This window comes from Siphateles boraxobius, unplaced genomic scaffold (assembly GCF_051911475.1).
Source record: "Siphateles boraxobius isolate OS27281-9 unplaced genomic scaffold, OSU_SipBor_1 180, whole genome shotgun sequence".
NCBI lineage: Eukaryota > Metazoa > Chordata > Actinopteri > Cypriniformes > Leuciscidae > Siphateles > Siphateles boraxobius.
Window position 1 is genome coordinate 10,945 of NW_027508789.1, and position 14,282 is coordinate 25,226.

A 14,282-nucleotide genomic window follows, 5' to 3' on the forward strand; every position below is an offset into this window, starting at 1 on the left:
CACTGTACATTGAGGATATTTAACAAGTTTCAAATATAGATGTATTGAATTAAAAAAAAAATACTTAATGTCAAATACTCTACAATAATTTCATAATAATTCCCTTGCCTGTATTGTCCTGCACAACATCGCTACTAAGCGCAATGTCCCTCTCTGTGCTGACAATGATGCACCTGAGCCCCTTGGAGACCCTAACCAACCTCCTGCATTCTGCCAGAACCAGCAAACAGGACGTGCAACAAGGGACGCAATAGTTAGACACTATTTCTGATTTGGATTTGTTTTGGATTTCAAAAATCAGTGATTGCCATTCTTTGCATTTTTTTTTTGGTTATTCTGTAATCATTGCATGCATCGCTAATAAATATTCTAAAAACAAAAATATTTTCGATTGTGATGAATATATATATCAACTAGTGACAGAATAAAATGTATTGTTTTTGGTCAATTTTGACAGCTGTTTGGGGGATTATTTTATGAGGCCAAACTCTTTCCACTCTGCTGTAGGCCTATACTGAAAGGGTGAATACGTTAAAGCCTACCTAATCACTGTAGCCTGACGGATGAACAAATAAAATTAAAACCTTATGAATAAATATAGGATATCTTGTAAGATTCTGCATGATCCAAATATAGTATTATTGATACATTTTTAAAGTTTTCATTACATTTTGGGCATGAAATCCACGCTGAATCCACCCTTCTGATGGGATCAGTTTAATCCAGATTTTTTGGATCAAAGTGATCCAAATCCTATAAAAAAGTTCTGAAAAACCCAAACTAAAGGTTTGATCCAACATGATCTAATCCGATTATGTAATCCGTTTTTTCTTTTGAAAAACCCATTTTCAACATTTGATCCAATCCGTTATCCAAAATCCTAGTGGATTACTTTTGAAAAACTGGGCCCTGATGGGATAACTTTTGAAAAATGTAATCCAACAGCGAAGCGAATTCAATTCTAGCGCGAGAGCACAGAGACCTTCGCGAGTATCTGAGTGAGAAGAAAGCGGTTCATAAGACAACACGCGTCCAGCAGGGATGGGCAATGTCTGTCCTGGAGGGCTACTGTCCTGCAGAGTTTCAAAAAACTACACCTTCCTGTAGAGCCTGTGTTTCAGAGTTGGCAACCCTGTGATTAATTACCGGGGCTCCGCCCTAAAGACGTCCAGATTGCCGGTGAGAGCTAAATCAACCTGTTCTGAATTATTAAGAGCGTTTAAATAACGCTGGCATCAGTGCAGTTGATCTGGAGTTAAGCTGTAGAGCAGCTGAACAGCGTGAATCTTAACAGAAGTGCTGCAGGGTTTTTGAAAGAGATCTTGATTTCTGTCTAGTCTTGGATGATTGCTCTTCATGGCTGTGAGGGAGTTTTGTGTTTGGAAAGGGCTCATTTTAGCCCTTTTTCTCTTTGCTGTTGATGGACACAAAAGACCGTAAGTACCAGTGGCTTTGAAGTGAACAGAAGCAGTCTAATGTTTATGCTGATGCAATTTTAAAGATGCCGAAATTAATCCCCAAAGTTTTAACCATATGTTAAAAGTTAATTGATCATGTTGTATTTTGTGACCATCTAGTGGCAAAATGATGAATTGTTCATTAACACTTGTTTTATGTCTTGTAAGTCATTGTTGAAACGAGTTTCTTGTTCCTCATCAACAAAACAAAAATGGGCTTGTGCTCTCTTTTTAATATTTATTTTTAACCATGGCAATTCAGTGTTGCCAATTCTGTGGGTTTTATCCCCCCCACAGGTAAAAGGTTTCTCAGACGACCAACCCCACGTATTTAAAGGTGATATTATGTCCCTTTTCACAAGATGTAATATATCTATGGTGTCCCCAGAATGTGTCTGAAATTTCATCTCAAAATACCACCCAGATCCTTATTATAGCTTGTCAATTTTGCCCCGTTTTGGGGGTGATCAAAAATGTGCCGTTTTTGTGTCCCTTTAAAGGGGTCATATAATGGTACATGCACTTTTTCAAGTTGATTGTACTGAAATGTGTGTTGGCAGTGCCTGTACACAACCATCATATAATGATAAAAATCTATCCAGTGTTTTTTTTTTAATCTCCTTATGTTTTCCCCTGCCTCAAATTGAGCCGTTCGATTTTGTGACGTCACTAAATTGGACGCCCCTCCCACGATTGTTGATTGACAGCAGCATTTCAACAGATCCCTGCCCTGAGCGAGCTGTCAGTCATCATAGTCCGTCATTGTTGATACGCTGGAGCAGAATGTCGTCTAAGCGATTGTGGTGTACTGTTCTTGGGTGTAATGACGAACACAGCAGTAAGTTTGATGTTCCTAAATCCGAACCGCTGAAGACACAGTGGCTGAGTTTTGTTTTCGAAGGGAATATTCCCCACGAGCAACGTCAATGCTTTCATGTTTGCGCGATTCGCAAATCTTTTCTCACCAGACTGCTTTATTAACGAAGGAAGTAACTTATAAAGCTGATTTTGATAAGAAGCTGCTCCTGAAAAAAGAATCATTACCAACTATTCATGTCTCCCTGCTGAACCTCCAGAAAAAGTGAGTGTAAAATTGTATTAACCTTTATATTAATCTTTGCAAATCGCTTCACGATGAATGCGGCTAAGGTTTACACTCAGGGTACATACGGCATGTTTTCTATGTACGACGTTCTCAATATAATTCATAATCCCACGTTTATAATGAACAACGTGTTATGGTTGTGTTATTACAAACTGAGTACGTATAACTTACATCAGTAAACGCATAGCGTTCGTAAATCTCACTAAGTTACTCTACCCTGCCAGTACACAAAGATAGATCAAAGTGACAATATAATAACCAACCATTCAGAAACGTCATGTTCGAGCCTTAATTGTCGAACTTCTTCGGGCCGTCATCTTGTTCCGACTCCGGTTCAAACTTATACGGTTGCACAGATGTGTCCTCCTCAGAGACTCCCGCGGCCTTTTTTTTTTTCTTCCTATACCCTCAACTGTTGTCAAGGAAACACTCCACGTGCGGTGTGGTCATAACGCTGTTATGAACGCACGCAGAACAGAGGGGCGGAGTGAGCGAAGCTCATTATCATTTAAAGGCATATGCACTGAAATGGCGTGCTGAAAACAGCTGTTTTTGACCAGGTAAAATTAGTGTTTTCTTACAATACTAATGAGAATTTTTAATTAAAGTATATTACAAACTTTTCATTTAGACCCTAAACAATCAAATTAACTTGTATGAAAATGGCATTATATGACCCCTTTAAATGCAAATGAGCTGCTGCTCCTTTCAGAAGATAGCCGATCCATGGCAATAAAAAAACATGCCAGTCTCAGAAATTACCAGTAGCTGACTGTAGCCTTACGGAGAAGCTCAGGAAGAGGTTGCAACTTTTAGACTCGCATGTACTAACCATTCAGAAACGTACATTTTATGTAGTTTTGTGGAGTTGCATTGACTCCTCTATTCGACTTGAATGTATTGTCATGTTTAACTTTTACACAAGGTGACAGTTCCCTGAGGTCTTTATAAGATGGCTTTTTAATTTTTTGTTCAGTTCTCGTCTGTGCAGCCAACGACAAACGTGCTTTGCTCGAATTATTGCCTGGTTACACTGTTGTCGCTTGCGAAAACCAAATGGTGGAAACGTGCAGATTAAGGGCCGGTATTATAAGATCCCCTTTCTACGTCAGAAGGGGAGCGAAATTAATTACATTTATATAGCGCTTTTTGACTGCGTACTCAAGCGCTTTCACATATGGAAGAGGGAATCTCCTCAACCACCACCAATGTGCAGCATGTTAGTAGTGCGTGTGTATAGATTTATGGGGATGATTAGGAGGCCATGATGAGGCCAAGGGGCAAATTTGGCCAGAATGCGGGGTTACACCCCTACTCTTTTTCGAAGGACATCCTGAAATTTTTATTGACCACAGACAGTCAGGACCTCTGTTTAACGTCTCCAAGGATGGTGCTCTTTGACAGTATAGAGTCCCCGTCACTATACTGGGGCGTTAGGACCCACACAGGCCACAGGGTGAGCGCCCCCTGCTGGCCTCACTAACACCTCTTCCAACAGCAACCTGGTTTTCTCAGGGGGTCTCCCATCCAGGTACCAACCAGGCTCAGTCACTTTCACATTTTCTGTGTTGGTAGAGGCACCAGGGAGCCGATTATAGCACTTAAATACAGAAATAGTCAGATTTTCATGATGCGCCTTTAAATTCGAAGCTCCAATCTACAATCTAGAGCTGCACGATTAATCGTTCAGAGATTGTGATCTTGATTCAAATACCCACATGGCCCTTATTCCTAAATGACAAAGATTTGTTTGTTAAACCTTTGACAATCAAACAGCATATTCAAATCTGTGTTGGCGCTGCTGAGCCAGAGAGGAGTGTTCATGTGTGAAATCGTCGCTTCAAATAATGATTGTTTTGATTGTACGCCTCTAGTGGTGACCAATGAATGTAAACAAGTATTCATGAATCATTCAATCTGAATTTTTTTTTTCATTATTTTTTGAAATGCACTATCAATTAACCTTGTTAGAACCTTCTATTAGGTTACAATGGCCCTCATTTATCAAAAGTGCGTACACCAAATTTCCAGCGTACACCCAAAACCACGGTGACTTTATTTATCGTTATGGACGTTGGCGTACGGCACGCTCAAATTCTACGCCAGGTCAGGAGGTGGCGTACATGTACGCACGTTCTGAGTTAGTGCGGAAATGCGCAGAAAAAAAATTCTTAACACCACAAAACGCACTGACAAACTAAAAGATATGAGGAGCTCTTTTCCTAAATGCCATTTTTAAAAATAAATTTGTATTTTATTTCTATTAATAAACTAGTGTTGTCTGCAAAGATGAAATTGATCACCATCTCCGTAGTGAACGCGCCTATAGAGTAGCCTATTTATTTTCGTTTATAATGGTTTCGTTAAAGACATTTCAAGCTTTCTTTATAGATATATTTCTCATGTCTGTGAGGCATATACTGAGTTTCGGTTAATTTGTGATGAGATGCGCTCCAGTTCACGTGCAATGCAAGGGACCGCACCTCTATGTCATGACTCATGATTATATTGTCTGCTATTTGCTTATTTATTAAATCCAGGCAATTGGTTGATGTAAAAAAATATTAAAATTAAGATACAATTTATACAAAACGAAATTCACTTTAAAGAAAGGCTTTCTACAAAACTTAAGTGGCCAAAATCATGTCTGAGCATGTCTCCTGATATATTGCGCATCCTATCTTAGCCTATGTTCACTTTTCATAATCAACATAGATGGGGAAAAAATAACATTATAATTTGACAAATATGAAACTAAATGCACTTAGTTAATGGCTACAACACGTAGCCTAATAGTAGGCCTGAATATTGTTATTACTTTTTTCAAGTTCGGCACGAATGACTATTAGCCTAAATGTGTTACTAAATGATTTGAATGTATTTTTAACATTGTTGTATTTAAGGACTGTATTTTTGTGTGATTTTTAAATTATTTGTTTTATGTGGTGAACACTATTGGAACGTGACATTGTAAATATTTATTTTATTTTTACCATTAATTTATTTTACTATTTATTTTGTTTGGCTTTTTTTATTTAATGCAGTTGCACTTATTTAATTTATAGTATGAGTCCCTGATTATGTTGCATGTTCTCTTGTTGTTTTTTAGTTGTTGTTTTTTTACAAAAAATGGATGGATTTATAGCGTTTTGAGAAATGCAATTAACTTTGAATTTATCATCAACAATATTGTTTGACTTAATAATTTTTCGTGATGGTCTCGATCTCCACATCGGAGAAGTGTCTCCTCTTTGCCGTCTTCCGTGTGTCCATGGCGTAAAAATGAGGGCGTGGGGGAAGCGGATACTTGAATATATAGGGGCGTGTTATTCTAATGACGATCGTTTTCAGCCGCGGCATTTATCAAGCGCAGGTATTGCGTACACCTGGATTTCAAAGGTACGCACCGCTTCATAAATCAGGCGGTGAGAGGAGTGCAAGCATAATCTTATGCCAACATATACGCCCGTTTCTACGCAAGAATGATAAATGAGGGCCATTGTGTTTAGTTATTTGTTCAGTATCGTGACCTCTTCCTGAAAGTTTATCCAAAGTCGTGCAGCTCAGTTCCCAGACAGATGATCTCTTTGGGCTATTTTTGATGCACAGACCTGGCAAACCTGTGGTTTAATTTAGCTAATTTCTGTGGATGTTCAACCAACATGTAAATGTTCTGACCTGATTCCATTGTGACCCTGAACCTAAACTTCATGATGTTTACCCAGGTTATTCATGGTGACGTTCCCTTCAGTTATTGAAACTGGATCTAATGCCAAATTGTGTGCAAGTCTTCTGAAACCCCAAGAGAGTGTGACAATGACTGTTTCTCTGCTTGATGGTGAAAATGGGATGACTCAACTTGTGCAGCAGGTTTCTTCAAAGCCATTTCACCGCTGCTTTTGTTTCCAGGTCTGTCATTAGATGCAAGTTGTTTTGGTTTTTGTCGTCTGGTTTTCTTAACTGGGTTCCTCTACAGGCTCCTCGAGTAGATGGAGAATCTGTGCAGACGCTGAAGGTAGAAGTTCAAGGGAAGGTCTTCAGAGCGACTGAAGAGAGGAAAGTCATGTTCAGACGTTACCTGCCTTTGACCTTCATCCAAACAGACAAACCAATCTACAATCCAGGACAAACGGGTGAGCTGTGAATTAACCTTGGTTAAGTATTCGAGGTGTAGAAGACCATTAAGCTACAAGTCTAAGTGCATTTTGCAATTAATGTGAGCGTTTGCTGTTTTTGCAGTGAATTTCAGAGTTGTCACCATGGATGGCAAGTTTTTGCCTCTTGATCAGATGGTAAGGCCTGACCATGAACAAATTGCAGGTTATTTTTACATGTAATGTTTTACAATATCCTTTTCTTCAGTGACTGCTGCATCAGTGTTTTGTTCTTTTTAAATGCTTAACATTCCTGTCTTTGTGTCTTTCAGTACAATCTGGTGGTGGTGGAGGTGAGAATTTGCTCCGGTGCAAGTCTTTGAATGGAGCCAATGCTACTTTATTTTGCAGTTGCTGTGTTCGCAGTATTTCTCTGAGCTGTTGATTGTTTAATAGGACAATAATAATAACCGGATTGGTCAGTGGACAAACATTTCCTCAACGGGGTGGATATTGCAGCTTTCTCACGAGTTAAACCCAGAGGCTCAGATTGGGATGTACACACTAAAGGCTTTTATTGGCAACCAAATTATCTCCCATGTTTTTGAGGTGAAAAAATATGGTAAGTTGTTTTGAACACTGCGTGTATATAATGTGCAACAGTACAACGACAGATCTGAGGTCTTTCATTTAAAGCATTTGTTTCTGGTTTAGTTTTGCCCAGGTTTGACGTGACCGTAAACCAACCACAGAAGTACAGCGTTGCAGATGTGGGACTGAAAGTTGAGGCTTGTGCCAAGTGAGTGACACTTATTTTCTTGTCTTGTGGTTGGTCAGTTCTTGATCTTGTGATGTTTCCCAGATACACATATGGCCAACCTGTACCTGGCCAAGCCTTGGTGGAAGTGTGCCGTGATCCACTTCCATATGTTGTGGTTCCTGAGTTGACCCGTTGGTGCCTGAATCAAACCGCAAAGGTGTGACTCCTGCCTTTCAGTGGATTTATTTCTTCTGCTTGTGCTCTACTAAATTTGACTCTTTGTTCTTCTACCAGATGAATGCAACAGGCTGTGTCTCCCTTACTGTTGATACATCCATGTTTTTTAAAACCAAATTTGAAAATAATATGCAAGACACTTTTCTTGTAAATGTGATTGTCACTGAGGAGGGAACAGGTGAGCTGTTGGCTGATCTGAACCAATGGTATGTGTATGGAGGAAGTTAACTTGTTTGTTCAGTGTTTTTGTTTCTCTTTCTCCAGATGTTTTGATGTCAAAATCTGCAACAGTGTCCATTTCGTTTGAAGTCGGCAAAGTCACGTTTGTGGACCTCCCGGATTATTTCAAACCTGGATCAACAATAAAAGGAAAGGCAAGTAAAAGTTCATCCTCTGTCGCAGAAACCTTCCCATTGGTTCCCTTTCCTAACCTTGATTCCCAACAGATATCAGTGTCTCGTTTTGATGGGACTCCAATCGCAAACAAAGCAGTTTATCTCCTGGATGGTAACAGCTGGCCCAACAAACTGCTGCAGAATCTGACCACAAACCAGAACGGACTGGCCTCGTTCTCCCTTTGCACTGCTAGTCTTCCTAAAGCCGCTCTGAATCTGGTGGTACGATTTGCTATTTTGTGAAGTATAGACCATATATTCTCACACTCGCAAGAAACCCATTCCATTTGTTGTTCCCCAGGCAAGTGCGACTCCAGCGGCTGTTCATAGCTCCAAATCTCCATACTTCACTACAGATACAAGGGTTGTTCAGCTTCTCCAACCAGATTCTTCCAGCAACCCATCTAGTGAACTGACTATAGTGAAGCTCGAGCAGCCGCTCAAATTTGATGCTGCGTATCCAGTGACCGTGAAGTATTCTTTTGTTGGAGAGGCTGGAGACTACAGCACTGACATAATCTATATAGTGAGTGAACATCAGAGGGATTTTTATTTTAGAAACATTGCTCTTGCCTGTTTTATGCACCTGTTTGTCTTGTCAGGTCTTGTCCAGAGGATTGATTGTCCTCCATGGATTTCAGACGGTCAGAGCGAGGGCTTCTAATACAGTCACAAGCGGCTCTGTGTCGTTCCAGCTGTCTGTCAGTGTGGATATGGCTCCAGCAGTGCAGATTCTGGTCTACTGCGTTCTGCCCAGTGAGAATGTTGTTGTTGGTAGTGCGTCGTTTGACACGGAAATGGGTTTCCAAAACCAGGTATGATGTGCACTAGCATCTTTTGGCTTCAAGAGGGTAATTGTGACTTGTCCTAAAGCGTGTTGGTCCTTGTTCCAGGTGTCTCTACAGTTCTCTCCTGCTACGGCCGTTCCTGCTGAGGAAAATGTTCTGACCGTCTCTGCTCAAGCAGGATCTCTGTGTGGCATCAGTGCTGTAGATCAGAGCATCCGGATCATTGAGCCAGGAAGACGTCTGAGTGCTAAAATGGTATCCATGTGCAGTTGATCTAAATTCTTGTTGGTCTTGACTGGCTTTAGAATTTTATTCATGCTGATGGATCAATTGGACAAACCTATGTTATAATTCTTGCAATTTCAATGTACATTTAACACCCATTATGTGACCATAACATGCCGTAAACCAGTGACATACCAAAACTGATTTATGGTCCTAGGTGTTTGACTTGCTCCCGGTGCGATCACTATCTGGTTACCCATACAGCGTTCAGGATGAACCAGATTGTCTAGGTTTTCGACCCAGTCTAGCTTTTCTTATAGATCCTGCCTACACTGGTCCTACAAATCAAGCCTACACAACCTTCAAGGTAGAAAACCATTCATGATATATAGTCACTGAGTAATACAGAGTGATTAACTTTAAATCTGTCTTGTTTTGATTTGTTACTATGACAGAGCCTGGGAATGAAGATCGCAACAAATCTTGCTGTACAAGCCCCTCCGTGCCCGCTGTATCGACGTTTCTCAGAAAGTAGGTCTATGCAGATGGGCAGTTCTTTCCATAAACAATTCTGCATGACATGGTGAACTTGCCTGGAGTTTTAGGAGGTTATTCCTCTTTCTTTGTGGATGGGCAAATTGAGTAAATGGGTGTAAAGTTGCTTTTTCTCTTTCAGTGAATTTGAATGGTCCTCTTGAAATGGCTCCTGGTGCTCCTCCTGAAAAAGAAAGTGCTGGAGGCGACACTTCCTCTGCAGAAGTCACTGTTAGGACTTTCCAGAAACATGGTTCTGGCAGCTTGCTCAAGTGGGGTTAGTGAAGCATCTTGTGTTATTCCTTACGCTAGTTTCCCACAATCTTTACTTCTCCTGTTCCCCTTATTTATTTCTTTTGTTGTCCTTCAGAGACACTGGATCCACACAAATTCCCCTTACTGTTCCTGACACCATCACCACATGGGAGACTGAGGCGTTCTGCCTGTCCTCAAAAGGTTTTGGTCTGGCTCCTGCTCTGCTGACGGTCTTCCAGCCCTTCTTCCTGGAGCTCTCTCTGCCGTACTCCATCGTCCGTGGGGAGTCTTTTGAGCTGAAGGCCACGGTCTTCAGCTATCTGTCCAAGTGCATCATGGTATACCATGGTTTATTTTGCCATATAAAATGGATGTGTGTGTATATAGAAGGTCATGTGTCTTTGCTCCATGTGCTGTTTCATTGGCAGGTTAAAGTAACACCAGCTTCGTCCACGGCCTTCACTCTTAAACCATACACTGATCCATATTCATCCTGTCTTTGTGCCAATGGGAGAAAGACCTTCAAATGGGTTCTCTCAGCTTCTGTTCTCGGTCAGTTTTGGACTGCCTCTCTCTAAATTAGTGTATATTAGGCGTGGCTCACTTCCTGTCTGTCACTGCAGGAGCCGTCAATGTGACTGTCAGTGCTTCAGCCGAAGCATCCCGGACTCGATGTGGCACTGAGGTTGTGACCGTGCCGACGAGAGGACGCATTGACATAGTCACTCGGAGACTACTTGTCCTGGTAAATGTTAACCAGCCTTCTGGAGTTTGATCATGGAGCTCATGCTGCTTTTCTGATGTAGTTTTGTATTTATAGCCTGAAGGAGTTGAAAGGACAAACACCCAGAGTTGGTTGCTGTGTCCAAAGGGTTTGTTGCACTCAATGATTCCCCAATACATTCTCCCTGTATAGCCAAACTTTTGCCTAGCGCTTTTCTTTTTTTTCTTTTTTGGTCTGCAGGAAACATTCTTTCTGAAGACGTGACGCTGACATTTCCAAAAAATGTGGTTCAAGGATCAGCCAGATGCTCAATTTCAGTCCTTGGTAAAGCATGTCTTTGTGTAGAAACTGACAGGTGATTAGCAGAATAACTTTGTTTCTGATGTGTTTTATGCTTGACCTCTTGTAGGGGATATAATGGGTCGTGCACTGAAGAATCTGGACAGGTTACTACAGATGCCGTATGGCTGTGGAGAACAGAATATGATTGTTCTTGCTCCCAATATTTACATCCTGCTGTACCTGGAAGTCACGGGGCAACTCACTGCAGCCATCCGAGAGACCGCCACAGGATACCTTCAAAAAGGTATGGATGACTAAATTCACTTTAAATCTGTAGGAAACTAAATTCCAAGGAGGTTTAGTCCTTTTCCCCTTGGAGTGTGCCAGACTGTCTAACTCCCTGACCAATTTGCATTTTGCATTGGCTTTTGGCCTTTTCAGGATACCAAAGACAACTGAACTACAGACACAAGGATGGTTCATACAGCACATTTGGTAATGATGAATCGAATACATGGTGAGTTTCGCACTGTTCTACTGCGTATAATCTGTTGTGGCACCAGTGGTGAAGTTCAGTTTGACATCTTCTCCATGGCCAGGTTGACTGCCTTTGTCCTGAGGTCCTTTGGGCTAGCGAGGCAATTTACCTTCATTGATCCACAAGTCCTGCAGAGTGCAAAGGATTGGTTGATCAGCAAGCAGGGTTCAGACGGCTGTTTCATGCAGCAGGGAACTCTGCACCACAACGACATGAAGGTGCATTTCATATTTCTTAGCTCTACTCTATAGACTTGGCATGAGACCGTTCTTCTAAATGACATGTGGTGGTGTTTTAGGGTGGAGTTGGTGACGGCGTGACCATGACTGGCTACATTGTTGCATCACTGCTCGAACTAGGCGTCCCCACCACGGTAAAATAACATCTCCAGTAGTTCTGTGCGCTCCTTGCAGATGAGTTTTCTGATATTTGGTTGTTTTTTTTCAGGATCCCATCATTACCAATGCTCTGTCATGCTTGAGGCCTTTTGTTGGGAACCTGGGAAACACTTATGCCACGGCTCTGCTGGCCTACACCTTCAGTCTGGCTGGAGAGACCACCACTCGATCGCAGCTTTTAACTTGCTTGAACAACCTTGCCATTTCTGATGGTGAGATTTAACAGCCTCGATGTTGGTTCATCATTTGTCCAACAAATGATGTCATCACACTTTGTCATCAACCTTCTCCCCTCCATCTCATCCTAAGGCTCTAAGGTCCATTGGTCTCAGACAACATCTGGTGATACTCTGGCAGTGGAGATCAGCTCTTACGTTCTGCTAGCGGTACTCTCTGTCCAGCCTCTCACGTCAGCTAATCTGGTGTATGCTAACCGCATTGTCAACTGGCTAGTGGCCCAGCAGAATCCCTATGGGGGCTTTTCCTCCACCCAGGTGCCTCTGACTACCAAACATGAGCGCAGTCATTTATGACGAGTTTTTAATCTGGTGCTTGTTTTTAGGACACTGTGGTGGCTCTTCATGCCCTGTCGGTGTACGCTGCTCAAGTGTTCAGCTTGGACAGCTCCAGCACCGTTACCGTACAGTCCTCAGTAGTAGGAGGAGACTCTTATAGCTTCAACGTGGATCGGGACAACAGGTTGCTGTATCAGGAGAAGCCGCTGAAGAACGTTCCCGGCAAATATAGTGTTAAAGCGTCAGGATCCTCTTGTGTGTCTGTGCAGGTCTGTAGTTTCATCACCTCCCCCCCTTTCTGTTGTGCACATCCAAATGTTACTGTGCTTTGTTTGCTCTGCGCTCATACTGTAGGTTGCTTGTTTCTACAACATCCCAACACCTGTTAAAACTGCCAAAACGCTGAGCGTCGAAGCGCAGGTGACTGGAGACTGTCAACTGCTTGGAGCCAATCTTATGTTGAACTTCAGGGTGAAGTAAGAGCAGCTTTGAATTTGTGTCCTGAAAGCAGCTCATGTAAATGACGCTTCCAAAAGGAAGTGGTCTTGATCCTTTTTGACAATACCTCTTTATTTCCATCACCCTCATTCAGATACAATGGTGTAAAAGCAAGCACTAACATGGTTCTAGTGGACATTAAGCTCCTGTCGGGCTTCACGGCAGATACGTCACTGGTTCGTATGGTTTAGAAAGTCCCAAGAGGCTTTAAGCTCCTTCAGATGTAATTGTTTGTAAACTAGTGTCTTATCCTCAGCTTGGTTCTTCACCCCAATCATTTGCCCCGCTAGTGGAGCGAGTTGATGCTGAAGATGATCATGTCTTAGTGTATCTGAAAGAGGTGAGACTGTGTACACTGGGTGTATATATTCTCTAACTGCCATCTTGAGTGCTGTGTATGTGCTGCTGTTCATCCTTTTTTCTTTCCTTTCTCGCAGGTTCCCAAAGGCGTTCCCATGAGTTACACTCTGCAGCTGAAACAGGTTCTTGCAGTGAAAAATCTCAAGCCAGCGGTCATCAACGTTTATGACTACTATCAAACAAGTATGCTTTCGTCCTAATCATGCTCTGGCTGAATTCACTGTTAAAAATGATCCAGTTTATTTTCTGTTCCCTTTCAGGTGATTCGTTTGAGACTACCTACACATGTCCCTGTCCATGATTTGATTCAGTACTGGCTGTAGGACACTTGACTAGAATAAAACTGCTTTTATACAATAAGTCCTTTTTTTATTGCCTTTTTTTTGTGCCGTTTTGTTTGTCATCTGACATTTGAAGCAGGAAGTTGCAGTCTTCATGATTTTGTATTCATCCTTTGACTTCAAATCCTTGTAACATGATTGAAATGTACTTCACTCAGGCAGTGGTGGTTATTAACTTTGAGCTTGAACTTGACAATTTTCCACAAAAAGACTAATCTACAAAGCCACTTAACTGAATTTTAACCTTCCTTTCACATATTAATTCTGTATTTTGCTTGCAAGCATCCATTCATCAAGCACAGCTTGCAGATTACAAAACTACTTTGACAACCATGGCAAGAAGCTAATTTTTAAATGTAGGCATTCAGTTAGAATAATATCAGTGTAGCCAGTTTTACTATAACAAGCAATAAACAAACAATACTAGAATGTATAGTGGAGTTTCAATAAGCCTCTCAGTGAAGCAGTTTTATGTGAAGTTTAAAACGCTTCATTTTATTTCATTTAAAACTGGGAATTCTTGCTTTCCAAAAAAAGAATTTCCTTAAGTTGTAATTAATTTATGCAAAATCTATGTTTTAGCCAGAATTATTGTGCATGCAGCAGTGCTTGTTAAATGTGAACTTTAGCAGTGAAATGTTTACATGACATTCTAACGTTTACAGTTGGAGAATATGGAAAACAAGTTTTGCACGGCTGAAAACATGTCTCCAACACAGCATAAAATTACTTTAAATTGCTCAACCCTAACCGCTCCTCAAGGGTGATCCTCTACG

The 14,282-nt window shown here is 41.3% G+C and overlaps 1 protein-coding gene across 1 annotated transcript; it reads left to right on the forward strand.

Moving 5' to 3' along the window:
* Positions 1–1,238: 1,238 nt before the first annotated feature.
* On the forward strand, positions 1,239–13,525 carry LOC143741235 (alpha-2-macroglobulin-like). The gene is made up of 35 exons (XM_077233658.1): positions 1,239–1,436; positions 6,288–6,471; positions 6,539–6,695; positions 6,802–6,854; positions 6,989–7,009; positions 7,113–7,278; positions 7,371–7,455; positions 7,519–7,633; positions 7,711–7,831; positions 7,918–8,027; positions 8,100–8,270; positions 8,350–8,574; positions 8,651–8,863; positions 8,942–9,091; positions 9,279–9,428; positions 9,517–9,592; positions 9,738–9,763; positions 9,832–9,872; positions 9,966–10,188; positions 10,279–10,402; positions 10,474–10,595; positions 10,671–10,722; positions 10,815–10,898; positions 10,984–11,160; positions 11,298–11,373; positions 11,456–11,612; positions 11,693–11,767; positions 11,842–12,004; positions 12,102–12,286; positions 12,355–12,576; positions 12,662–12,783; positions 12,900–12,981; positions 13,062–13,145; positions 13,243–13,348; positions 13,426–13,525. Exons 1-35 carry the CDS (start codon positions 1,357–1,359, stop codon positions 13,464–13,466), a joined length of 4,239 nt encoding a protein of 1,412 aa, XP_077089773.1. The 5' UTR covers positions 1,239–1,356; the 3' UTR covers positions 13,467–13,525.
* The last annotated feature ends 757 nt before the right edge of the window (positions 13,526–14,282 follow it).